Genomic DNA, 13100 nt, shown 5'->3' on the forward strand with positions numbered 1-13100 from the left:
CTAGTTCAAACATAGCTACTCTCCTAGGGACTAATAGCATCTTCTGCTAAGAGGTGTGATAACTCACCTGACAGAGTATCTTGAGCCCCATGACGGTCTCCAGTCGAATGATTTGACAGGAGACTCATTCAACATAAAGCCTCAATAACGTGTACAGGAGGATTTCTTACTAAAATTTGGATTTTTTTTAAAAAAAGAATTAATTCACTAGAAGTGGGCTGTTTTTAAGAGCCTGAAGACTTACCAACACAGAGTGTTTCCTTTGGACACCTCCGGTTTCATTGCATGGGTAAATGGAGAGGAAAATCGAGAGTAGAGAATGCCCTTGAAGAAATTGCATTGAGCAAACCCAAAGGAGAAGCAAGTCAAATGTGAAGGAAGCTACAGATGACATACAATGCAATTCCAGCACTTGATGGATTCACATTAATATTTTAATTGCCAGCAAACAAGTACTAACTGAGCAACATTTTTCAAACAGTTACTAACCCTGTAGAGTACTCTCCAAATGAAAATGCCCACTCCCCAAATTGCATCGGGCTGAATTTTATTAGCGTTACTGAACTCTAATAGATTAGGACAATGCATTGCTCGGCAATTAATTAGCACAGTGATACCAATATCCTACATGGTGAACATCTCCCTTCAGCCTTTTAAACAACTCAAACTTGATGTACAACTCAAACTGCCAGCACACCCTGTCCAGAGTCACACATGAAGAGGGGTTAAACATTTAAGCAGAGAAGTTAGTTTGAATTAGCTCCCACTGCCAAAACATTCCCAGAAGAGTTACTCAACACAGGCATTTTAAATTGGATGCAGAAACTAGAGATCTCAAATTGCCTGGGAAAATTGGATTGGAGAGAGGTATGAATCCTCCGTATCATCCCATTTTATACCAATGTCCACCGGTTGAAATGATTCCCAAAAACAGTTCTTGAGGGTCAGCAAAAGGGAGGAACGTAAAAAATGTATAGTTAGTTTCGGAGTAGTGTTGGCAGAGGCTCTTTGACAGAGCTCTCGCTTGTCTGTTCAACCTGGAAATAAAATTTAGATCCAAAGGACAAAAATGAACTCAAAACATTGTCAAGTGTTATTTCAGGTGCACAGGATCATACAGACATAGCTGAAACCATAAGAAGAATGGGTCAGATACAGGCAACCCATACCTAAGTCACTGCCTTTGGGTAAAGTCTTGTAAGAATCAGAAAGATCTGAAGTCCAGGGGATGATTCATGGTTAAGATAACTTGCATCTTCCTTCTGCTTCTTTTCCACCCCATACCTAGCATCCCTGCTCACTCTTTGTTTTATGAAAAGAGTGGAAAGGCCACATTAGCCTTTCTTTGATAGGCTCTGGATGCTGCAGGAGCTCCAAACTGGTCCCTGACCTTTGTTGTTAAGGGTGCCCCCTTCTGGATGGAATCCCCTTCTCTTTGGACGCTATAGCATTCAGAAGGAAACTACGCTTGGGCAATCTCAACCCACCACAGGACAAATCCAGCTTATTATTTGGGACAGCCAATGTGGGAATGCAGAAGTAACTGATTTCTAACAAGAAATATCACTGGGCTTCATTATCAAAGATTACAGAGTGTCCAGTGGGATCAAGGAAAATACTTTTTGAATTATGTTCAAAACACCCTGGATATTCAAGCAGGGGTTAGAGTCCCTTTCAAATCAAGACTGAGGCGCATTGTTAGGGAACACAGTAGGAGAAGCTTCACAACTGTGTGTCATCTGCTCTCTGCAAATTTACCTGTGATTACTCAGCAGTGGCACTGTGGCTTTCATATTGAAAATGCTTCACTTCCCCTGAACTGGACAAGTGCAGAGGTTTCTGTCTCAAAAAGAAAATTTGGTTTTAAATGATCCTGTGCAATAAAGTCCCCACTTTTCGATCATAATTCCAATTGTGCTAAATGTACAAAGACAGGGAGTGTTCACCCCCAACAATCTTCAGGCAGCACATAACAATGTGCTTCTGTTCAATGCATATACAGGTAACGAAAAGACGTACAAGTTTCTCCATTGCCTTCAGCCCCTTCTAAAACACAGGAAGGCCAACAGAAATTGTTCAAACATACTGCAAATGGGGAAAAACACAAAGTTAGATCAATCCATGGCTTAATGTGTGATTAAATGGAACAGAAATCAAGGGCGGGAGTTTTTAAAAAATATCTTTAATCAACCTGTTCAGAAGTGAGGCTTGAACCCAGGTCTTCCAGCTCAAAAGGTAGGGACGCTACCACTGCACCACAAGAACCCTCAGGCTGGGAGGCCAAGTGCAATCAACTAATAAGACCGTGCAAATGAGATGCAAGCTTTCCAGTGGACGTGACAGCATTGAGGCACTTTTCCTGATTACACAGAGGTACAAAAATAAAGGGCAACATATCGGAAAATCTTCAGGGGAGAAAGCCCTCAACAGAACAATAAGCCTGAATGGCAATATTTGTGCATTAGCGGTGTGTGGTGCAAGAATTCCATATAAGACTAAAAATAAAAAAAGGTACCATAGATGTTAGGGGAGTAAGAAAAAGCAAGGGTTAAAACTTCACAATGCTTTTATTCATTCTAAAGTGCTTCCCCAGATCATGAGTCGAATAAGAAAACAATTAGCCTTCAATTCTCCTTCCACTGATGGGGTGACTGATCCTATTTATAGGTCCAATGTTGACAAAGGTCTGGGAGCAGGTTAGCCTGCCTGCTCTCTCGGGCCCGCCCTTGCCGAACCAACCCCTAGCCCGACTAAACAAAACAAGGAGGAAAGGAAAATACAATTAATTTCAGAAATGTCTAAAATACAATTACTTCAGCATGGAACTGAATTGGACCCCTAAGTTCCTTACAAGTAGGCGTGTAATTGAGCTGTGAAAACGCAAGCAAAGTACTGAGGAGGCTGGAAATCTGAAATAAATGCAGACAGTCCTGGAGCTGTGAAAACTGTTTCACTGCTGTTAAGTACAGTCTTTGGCAGTGCAGGTAGACATAGACACTAAAGCAATGTGGAAACTGGAGGGGGTTGAGGTGAAGGATAGAAGCCCTCTGCCCAGGGGTTTGACTCCCAGCCCATGTTGCAGGTGTCTGAATCCAAGTTGGAGTCACTAAAATGAATCTCAGGACTCTTTAACCAAACAGTTGAGGAAAACATCTCCACTTTGTGCTGGAACATGCATGTGTTGATCAGGGATGTGATCTAAGCTTCATCCCTTGAAAGATGGAAGAACATTATTTGGGAATATCACTCAAGGTCATTTAGAAAGGAGACCATAAAGTGCCCAGAACCCCAAGCCCTCCAACCTCACTGCCAGAAGCAAACCTCACTACCTTCGAAAACAGAGGAAATGAGAGCAGAAGAAGGACATAGGAGGCCATTTAGCTCCTGATCTGTACCTTAGCTCCATTTATGAGTTTACACACCTGGAGGAATGGAACCCCATGTAATGTACAAGGGGCAAAGTGATGGAGGCATTTCAGTATGGTCTCTTAATGTGCAAATATTGAAGATGGTATGGGGAGTGGGTCAATAATCAGCAGAAGACAGTGGTGGAAATATTGATAATGGTAGTTTCTGTGAAAAACAGGCTTTTGTTTGAAAATCACTTTGCTTGCAAAACTCCTTTGGGCGCAGGAATGGGTTAGTGAATTGACTCAACTGATTGCCCAGGTGACTGGTGACAGGCAGCATTCCCATTCTCCATAGTGAACTACAGAGGTAGGACTGTTTTCATACACCTCAAAGCAAGAACATGTATCTGCAGCTGCTCCAGGCAGTCCACCCGTAATCAAATGTCTAAATCAAATTCATTTTGGCTTTGGGGCTCAAACATTTGTCCTTGCATATATTTCTACTTTTTTTTTTCAATTTTCCCTTTTTTTGTATAAAAAAAACTTTGTTCATCTTTCTCTTTCCAGCTGCTTCTTTTTGCCCTCTTACCCATACATATGAATGCCTATAAATTGGATATCAAAATCAGATCGATACTGTGAAAAGTATTTGATGTCTACGATTACGCGATGAAGTTATGAAGATATACGTACACACAGCACACAAAAAGAAAATGAGACAGACAGACATACAGCGAATAAAACACACATACTAAAAAGCCAGTCAGAGATAAAGTGCAGAGTACAGAGAGAATGATATGTACATGTGGCAAGAGTGAGAGATACTAGACAGATGTAGGTAGAATGAGACAAAGAGGGACAAAAAGACTAGTGCATTCATCACAGGAAGGAAAACAACCCAGGTTTCAACTAAGGCCAACAGTGATGTTCAAAGACAAACCCTTCCTCTCTCCAAAATTTGGCAGAATTCAACCAGTTTCTCATCTCACTCAGTCACCAACTGATTCAACTGAGAGATGGAAATCTGGTGTTATTAGCCAGCCAGCCTGTACAACACACCAGAGCCACACAACAAGGTGGTCGACTCTTAAATCTGCAAATGATCCAACTGGCTGCTCAGTTGTAGTGAAGGAGCCAGCTCACCATCATCTTCCTAAAGGGCAATTAAGAAATGGCCAACAAATGCTGGCCTTGCCAGCAGCACCCACAGTCGGTGAATGAATAGAGTTGAAAACCTCATCGTCACTCAAACATTACATTTGGGGAGAAACCCATGTGTGCAACTTACATCAATAGGATCCCTGATTACTATGATCCCTTAGGGAAAAAAAACTTTGATGCCTTCCCCAGTCATAAATCCAATAGTTAACAGAATTACAAGATTATCAAAAATTGCAATTAGTCATAGCAATGATCAACAATTAATGGTTCCAGAGATCAAGGAAATAAGCGATGGGATGTAGTGCTTAAGTTTGTTTAAAAAAATTAAACAACTTTTTTTCTCTTCATAACATTGCCTATTTGGCAGCAAAACCCAACTCCCTTCATTTGGAACATGACTAAAACTCTCATGAAAACACACATGCGCACATATATAGTCTTTGCAACAACTGCTTTCCAATACCAGATTGAATTTGATCTGCCTTTCTGAAAACGTGCTCAATAAAAAAAAATTAAACTTCATATATTATTGAGCAAAAGAAATCACTGTTAAAATCTTTTTTGGGGGGTTGGTAAACAATGCATGTTAAACAAAGAACAAAGGAGATAAGGTGAGCGGGGGCAACAGTACCACTGCGTTAAGAACAAGTGGAGACTTAAGTCTCTCATTGGAAATCAGTCCAGTAAGTGCAGGGATGGATGTCTCTTCAACATCTGGACATCCAAGTCCTACAACCAAATAAAGTTTAATATTTGTCTCTCTTTTCTTTAAATCCTCCCTCTCACACACATTGGTCAGGACTTCTTGTATCATTGTTGCCTTTGAGTCTTAAGTTTGTTAAAAAAAAGACAGAACTTTTTTTCTCCTACATTCTCTTGCACTTTTCTTTTGTAAAAATAAAAGTGTATGTACGCCACCCTTCTCCTCTCCTGCTTATGGCTTTCCGCTCGTTCACTCATGAACGTCCCATATTTCAGACAGCAGGGGTGGCAACTTCTTGTCCTGAAGCCTGAGGGCAAAGACCTGCTCTGAGTGGACGCTGCTCAGGGTCCGGAGGCTGACCAACTTCATCAACATCCGAGGGAACATCAGGTGGTCCTGCAACATGGAAACAAACAGCACTTATTGAATTTCTCCAGCATGTACAGAGGCTGTGCAACTTACTGAAATCCTGCTTGATCCCTGTGGCTCCAGCAATTTTTTAGGTTTCCATTACCTTCTGAATAAAGCAATTAAATTTGCTTCCACTTCTCTTAAAAAAAAAATAATCTGCAGATGCTGGAATCCAAGGGAGACAAGGAGGTGGAGAAGTCAACATTTCGAGTGTAATCCTTCTCCAGTCCTGAAGGAGGGTTATACCCGAAGCGCTAACTTCTCCACCACCTGATGCTGCCTAGCTTGTTGCGTTCTTCCAGCCTCCTGCTTACTGACCTCCACTTCTCTTTCAGGCAGCGCATTTAAGATCAGAACCCTTCACCGTACAAAACATCCCCATACTGCTTTTCCACTAACAGGAAAAAACTTTCACCGCTCATTACCATCCTTCCTGCCAGTGTAAACTATTTTTCCTTCTTTTATTCTACTGTGGGGCAGTTGACAACTTATACAATCTTACAACATGGGTCAGCAGTCTATCAATCCTGTGCTGCCTCTGACAGAGCAATTATTCTTTGTAGCCCTGCAAACTTTTGCCTTTTTAATTATCTATCCACTTACCTTTTGAACATTATTATTGAAATCTGCCTCCACTGCCTTTGCAGTCAGCACATTCCAGGTCACAATAACAAATCACAAGTAAATAATCTCTCGTAACATCCCCGGATTCTTTGTTCTACCAATTTTCTCAGAGCTGTCTTTTCTGCACACGACTCTCCTGCTTACGGAAACAGGTTCCTCTTTCTACACCAACAAAACCCCTTGTAATTTTAAACACAATACTTTAAAACAAACACATTGTCAACAATAAGTTACTTGTATTTTATAAATCCCCCTAATTTTGGTTTGGAAATATTGTACAAATCAGGAGTGTGTATGTGTGTGTGTAAAATACTGCTGCTGGAAACTGGATATTTTCTTAATCCAAGCATCAAGAGTCAGAACTTAGTACACTCAGGATTGGAACCAGTATGTGGTCAACCCTAACTCAGAGTTGTACTCTTGTTGCTGAGTGAGAAGTCCACCTGCAGAGACTGGGGAATACAAATCAAGGCTGACACTTCAATGCAGTACCAAGGGAGGGCTGCACTGTCAGAGATACTGGAGAGTTCACAAAATAAGCACACAGCATTTTCCACTCAGAAGAACGAGGAAATCCTCACTGGTGTCCTAATCCCTCAAACAATATTCAAAAGGTGATGATCCGATCATTATCTCATTGATATTCATGAGATCTTGCTGTATGCATTCTGGTGTCCTTTGTCACAGAAGTGACTATATTTCAAAATTCCTGCTTACTTTGTAAAGTATTTTAGGATGGCCCATGGTTGTGAGAGCTGTCATACAAGTGCCAGACCCTCTCCTTTCTGTGTTGCTGAGCCTACCTTTGGTCGCTTGATGCGCAAGTACGAATGAAGGGCCTCAACATACGGCTGCTGGAGCCTCTCCACTAACTCGTGGTCTTGAACATTAGGTCGGTCTGTGAAGGCAAACATCCCAAAGTCATTTGAAAGATGATAAACGCAGACACTGTATTACATGTATAAAAAAAGGGGAATGCTGGGATTGCTCACCTGCCCATTAAGAAAGGGGAGAGCTTCCCACTCTTTAAAATCTAGGCCTTATGAGAAGTGAAGTCACTTCCTCCGGCAAAAGAACACAAGAAATAGGAGCAGTAGACCATTCAGCCCATTGAGCCTGCTGCCCATTCAATATCATGACGGTTCTTGGGATTCAACTTCTGTCTAACCCAGCCCTTTGATGGAATATCAACAACATTTTTAAGGAATGTTAAATACATTGGAGGCAATTCAGTCAAAGATTCTCAAGACTAATACCTGGAATGAGAGTGTTGTCTTATAAAGAAAGGTTGGATATGCCAGACTGCATCCAGTGGAGTGTAGAAGAGGGAGGTGACTTGATTAAAACATACAAGATCCTGATGAGTTTTGACAGTAGGTGTGGAATGGATGTTTCCCACTTAAGAAGAATCTAGACTGCTTAAAACATATTAAACATATTAACGCCCATTAACAGCAGTGATGAAGTGAAAGGTTTTCTCTCAGAGGGTCACGAGTCTTGGGAATATCCTGCCTGAAAAGATGACAGAAGCAGATCGCTTTTCAAGGTCAGGTGGATTCTTGGTACACAAAGGGATGATCAGTGATCAGTAGTAGGTGAGAACTCAGATCTTAAGTTACAATCAGAGCAGCCATGATCTTACTGAATCGTGAAGCAAGCCCAAGTGGCTGAATGGTCTACTCTTGCTCTCAACTTGTATATTCATTTGTAACCCTCTGAGCAGAGAATCCAAAGACAAACTCAACCCTCTGAGTGAAGAAATTTCTCTTCATCTCAGTCTTAAACATCATCCCTTATCGGAGATTGTGTCCCTGATCCCCCAGCCAGTGTCTAACCTGTCAAGCCTCCCCAGAATCCTGTATGCTTCAACTGGTTCACCTTTTATTCTTATAAACTCCAGAGAATATGGACCCAATTATTCACCTCTCATCAGAGAACAATTCTCTCATTCTTAGGAACAATCTAATGAAACTTTACCATCACTGCCTCAAAGGCATGCGGTTCATTTCTTAGAAACGGAGACTAAATCAGGACACAATTTTCTCGGTGTGACCTCACCAAAGACCTGCACAACTGTCGCAATATACTTTATCTGTGTACACCAATCCTTTTCAAAGGCGGCCAACATGACATTTGCTTTCCTAATTGTATTAAAGAGACTCTGGTTATCCACAGCATTGGCAGTCATGCTGAAAATTAGTCAATGTGGGAGGCGATAAATTGCTATTTTGATGCAGTGAAAAGGTTGGGGCTGATGAACAAACTCAAGCAGATTACAGTGCATTTTAATTGCAATGTAGAGTAGTAGGAGCAGCAGTAAACTATTCACAAAGTCATACAGTCCAGAAACAGACCCTTTGGTCCAACCAGTCCATGCTGACCACAATCCCGAATTAAACTAGTCCCACCTGCCTGCACTTGACCCACATCCATCCAAATATTTCTTATTAGTGTACTTATCCAAATGTCTTTTATATGCAACTGTAGCCACATCCACCACTTCCTGTGGAAGTTCTTCCACAGACAAACCAAACCACTCTCTAGGTTAAAGAAATTGCCCCCATGTCTTTTTTTTTAATCTTTGTCTTCTCACTTTAAAAACATATCCCCTAGTCCTGAAATTCCCCACTCGAGGGAAAAGACAGCTGCCACTCACCTTATCTGTACCCCCTCATCATTTTATTAACCTCTATAAAGTCACCCCTCAACCTCCTATCCTCCAGTGAAAAAAGCCCCAGCCTCTCCTTATAACTCAAGCCCTCCATTCGCCCCTCGAGTCAGCTCTACCTCATAAAAATCAATAAAATCCACAACTTACTCCCACTTTACCTTCATCCCTTGGTTCCCTCAATTCAGAAAAACCTTTCAATCTGTCTCGAATATACGCAATGGCTGAGTACCTAAAACCACGTGTCATGAACACCAAAGATACAAAACTCTGGAGTGAAGACATTTCCCCCTACCTCAGTCCCAAGTGCCAGGCGAGACTATGAGGCCTAGTCTAAACTGTCCAGTCAGTGGACACATCCTCTTAGTCTCCATATCAAGTGATTTGAAGCACTTGATGCCGACACTGACTGCCTTGAAACGGATAACATTCCACCCCTCATAGCCATGCTAAGCACAGGATAACATCTTTCATAAAAAGATAAACAAAAATAAAATGAATAGAAACCTGCTGAAAAGATGTTAATGGCTATGAGCAGGGCATACTCAGCATCATCCAACTGCAGCTTCCTCATGCCCTTTGAAAACTCAAAGATCGGGTTTATGAATTCGACCTGCAACCCTAAACAAGAGAGAATGAGACAGACAGAAACACATTATTTAAAGGTAACATGAGAATGTTCACTTGCTAGAACTCATAGAACCATGTCGCATAGTAACTGGCAAGATGGTGACATATGAAGAGTTAAATACAGAGTTCTTATAGCGCAGGAGGAGGCTATTTGTTCCATCCAACTGTGACAGCTCTTTGAATGAGCAATTTTCTTTGTGTTTTTCTCTTGCCTTGTCCCTGCAACCTTGCATATTCTTCTTTTTCAGATAATAGTCACATTCCCTTTTGAAAGGGGCCTTCAAAGCAAAAAGATCACACTGGACTCCAAACATTAACTCTATTCTTCTCTTCACAGATGCTGCCAGAAGTGCCACTATCTCCAAGCCTTTCAGGACTTTTCTTTTGCCTTAGAATTACTAGCTCAGTAATATTACCATTACCACTTGGGTTGAATCAGACTGTTTAAAATTAAAAATGCCACCAAGCAGTGGGAGGGCGATGGCCTGGTGGTATTACCACTGGACTATTAATCCTGAGGACCTGGGTTTGAATCCTGTCAGGGCAGAGGGTGGAACTTGAATTCAATGAAAATCTAGAATTAAGAGTCTAATGATGACCATGAATTGATTGTCAGAAAAACCCATCTGGTTCACTAATGTCCATTAGGGAAGGAAACTGTCATCCTTAACTGGTCTAGCCTACATGTGACTCCAGACCAAAGCAATGTGGTTGTTTCTTATCTGCCCTCTGGGCAAGTAGGGGTGGGCAATAAATGGTGGTCCAGCCAGCGATGTCCACATGCTGCAAATGAATTAAAAAGTAGCAAGTACAGAGTTAACTTTCAGCGGATTGAAACTGGGTTCAAAGTTAGGCTAGCATAATGCGCTGCAGTTTTCATTTAGGTTCTGACAGCAGACATGAATTGATGTCAGGCATTCTCAATCAAGCTGCTGTAGGCGTAAACCCTCAGCATAAAACCATCCCTCACTGGCAACCTCATTCAAGGGCTGTGGAAAATAGAACCACAATCTACAAGACTAAACAAACAGTAATACTGAAAGGTAGTTATTAGTGGTGTAATGTATGGTAGGGATACAGCGATAATCCTCAAACCAGATAACCCCAGAATTCAAGACAAAAAAAATATTGTACTCTGCTCTTCCACTGGTTCCTCACTTCTAGGAAGGGGGGGGGGGGGAAAGAAGGATAACAACTGAAACATAAAATGCAGAATTCTTTTCTGGCAGCAACAATTCTCATTACAGCCCATCATTTCAGGAACATGCGACACCTCCGTCTTCATTCAATTTTAAACAACTAGTTCCCCCTAGTGGCCAACTCAGTAGGAACTCCAACGAGGTTGTTAATCAGCCATTTACACCAGAAAGTCTCTGATACAATTCTTGACCTAAGTCTCTTGCCTGGGATACTGAATGGGGGAGGTAAGTGAGTTGGGGGGTGAGAAAGGTGTGGGCAGAGGGGGACTCGAAATACATGAAGATTGGAATGGGAATAAGACATGACAACTGCTGTGCTTGAATAGGTGGCACGGTGGCTCAGTGGTTAGCACTGCTGCCTCACAGCTCCCAGGTTCGATTCCAGCCTCGGGTGACTGTCTGTGTGGAGTTTGCACATTCTCCCCGTGTCTGCGTGGGTTTCCTCTGGGTTCTCCGGTTCCCACAGTCCAAAGATGTGCGGGCCAGGTGAATTGGCCATGCTAAATTGCCCGTAGTGTTAGGTACATCAGTCAGAGGGAAATGGGACTGGACCCTCTTCAGAGGGTCGGTGTGAACTTGTTGGGCCGAAGGGCTGTTTCCACACCGTAGGGAATCTAATCTAATCTAATCTAAAAAAATACAAAGAATGCTGCTCGCTTGATGTACTGGAGGGTTTGCTGTCTGCTGGTGTTTACGGAGCCATGATTTAGCTCCTCTAAGATATAGAAGATAAATTGGCAACGATTAAAAATTGGAAAGAAAATAAATAAAGGCAGGAACCAGGAGAGGAATCAGAAATAAAGAGAGTGTGCTGGAGAAACTCAGCGGGTCTAGCGTCATCTGAGAATCTGGGTTAATGTTTTGAGGCCAGTATGACTCCATTTTGAAGAACAGTACGGGACTCAAAAACTTAACTCTGTTTCGCTCCACAGATATTGCCAAACTTGCCAAGTTTTTCCAGCACTTTGTTTTTAGTTCATATTTCCAGCATCTATAGTATTTTGCTTTTCTTACAGGTATTAGAAACCTGGCTTCACTCACCAGCCCGTGCAAAGTCATCCTTGCTGTATGTAAAATCCTTAAGGAAAGTGATGCATTCTGTCTCATGGTTATATCGCCGTGCTGTCTCCAGCAACATAATCTGCAAAAGAAAATTCAGGAGAAACAAAAAATGGAAACAAAAATTAAACCTTTGCTTCAGAATCTCACAGCCTCAAAGTTGCCAAGGTTACAAATGATAGCACCTTCTTCACTCTTGCTCCACCTCAACTTCGCCGCACTGCAGTGACAACCAACACAAAGGATACTGATTCACGTTAAAACTGAACTGCAGCTCATAATCTAAAAGTTGAAGTTCTAAATTGGAGAAAGGCCAATTTTGACGGTATTAGGCAAGAACTTTAGGGACAGCTGGAAAATGGGAAGCCTTCAGAAATGAGATAACAAAAATCCAGAGAAAGTATATTCTTGTTAGGATGAAAAGAAAGGCTGGTAGGTGTATGGAATACTGGATGACTAAAGAAATTGAGGGTTTGGTTAAGAAAAAGAAGGAAGCATATATCAGCTATAGACAGGATAGATCGAGTGAATCCTTAGAAGAGTATAAAGGAAGTAAGAGTATCGTTAAAAGGGAAATCAGGAGGGCAAAAAGGGGACATGAGATAGCTTTGGCAAATAGAATTAAGGAGACTCCAAAGAGATTTTACAAATACATTAAGGACAAAAGGATAACTCGGGAGAGAATAGGGCCCCTCAAAGATCAACAAGGCAGCCTTTGTGTGGAGCTGCAGAAAATGGGGGAGATACTAAATGAGTATTTTGCATCAGTATTTATTGTGGAAAAGGATATGGAAGATATAGACTGTAGGAAATAGGTGGTGACATCTTGCAAAATCTCCATATTACAGAGGAGGAAGTGCTGGATGTCTTGAAACGGGTAAAGGTGGATAAATCCCCAGGACCTGATCAGGTGTACCCTAGAACTCTGGGGGAAGCTAGAGACGTGATTGCTGGGCCTCTTGCTGAGATATTTGTATCATTGGTAGTCATAGGTGAGGTGCCGGAAGACTGAAGGTTGACTAAAATGTTGCCACTGTTTAAGAAGGGTGATAAGGACAAGCCAGGGAACTATAGAACAGTGAGCCTGCCATCGGTGGCGGGCAGGTTGTTGGAGGGAATCCTGAGGGACAGGATGTACATATATTTGGAAAGGCAAGGACTGATTAGGGATAGTCAACATGGTTTTGTGCGTGGAAAATCATGTCTCACAAACTTGATTGAATCTTTTGAAGAAGTAACCAAGAGGATTGATGAAGGCAGAACGGTAGATGTGATATATATGGACTTCAGTAAGG

General features: G+C 41.8%; 1 protein-coding gene across 2 annotated transcripts in view; it reads right to left on the bottom strand.

Annotated features, from left to right (window-relative positions):
* Nucleotides 1-416: 416 nt before the first annotated feature.
* The window catches only part of LOC122542201 (oxysterols receptor LXR-beta-like), a 46443-nt gene continuing 33759 nt past the window's right edge, over nucleotides 417-13100 (bottom strand). For both annotated transcript variants that reach the window (XM_043679664.1, XM_043679665.1), the window contains exons 8-11: nucleotides 11788-11887; nucleotides 9425-9538; nucleotides 7053-7147; nucleotides 417-5610 (exon numbers count right to left, since the gene is read on the bottom strand). In XM_043679664.1, the coding sequence (XP_043535599.1) occupies nucleotides 5464-5610; nucleotides 7053-7147; nucleotides 9425-9538; nucleotides 11788-11887 (456 nt within the window). In that variant the 3' untranslated portion in view covers nucleotides 417-5463. The remainder of the gene's footprint in view (nucleotides 5611-7052; nucleotides 7148-9424; nucleotides 9539-11787; nucleotides 11888-13100) is intronic.

The sequence above is a fragment of the Chiloscyllium plagiosum genome, chromosome 39, assembly GCF_004010195.1.
Source record: "Chiloscyllium plagiosum isolate BGI_BamShark_2017 chromosome 39, ASM401019v2, whole genome shotgun sequence".
Lineage (NCBI taxonomy): Eukaryota > Metazoa > Chordata > Chondrichthyes > Orectolobiformes > Hemiscylliidae > Chiloscyllium > Chiloscyllium plagiosum.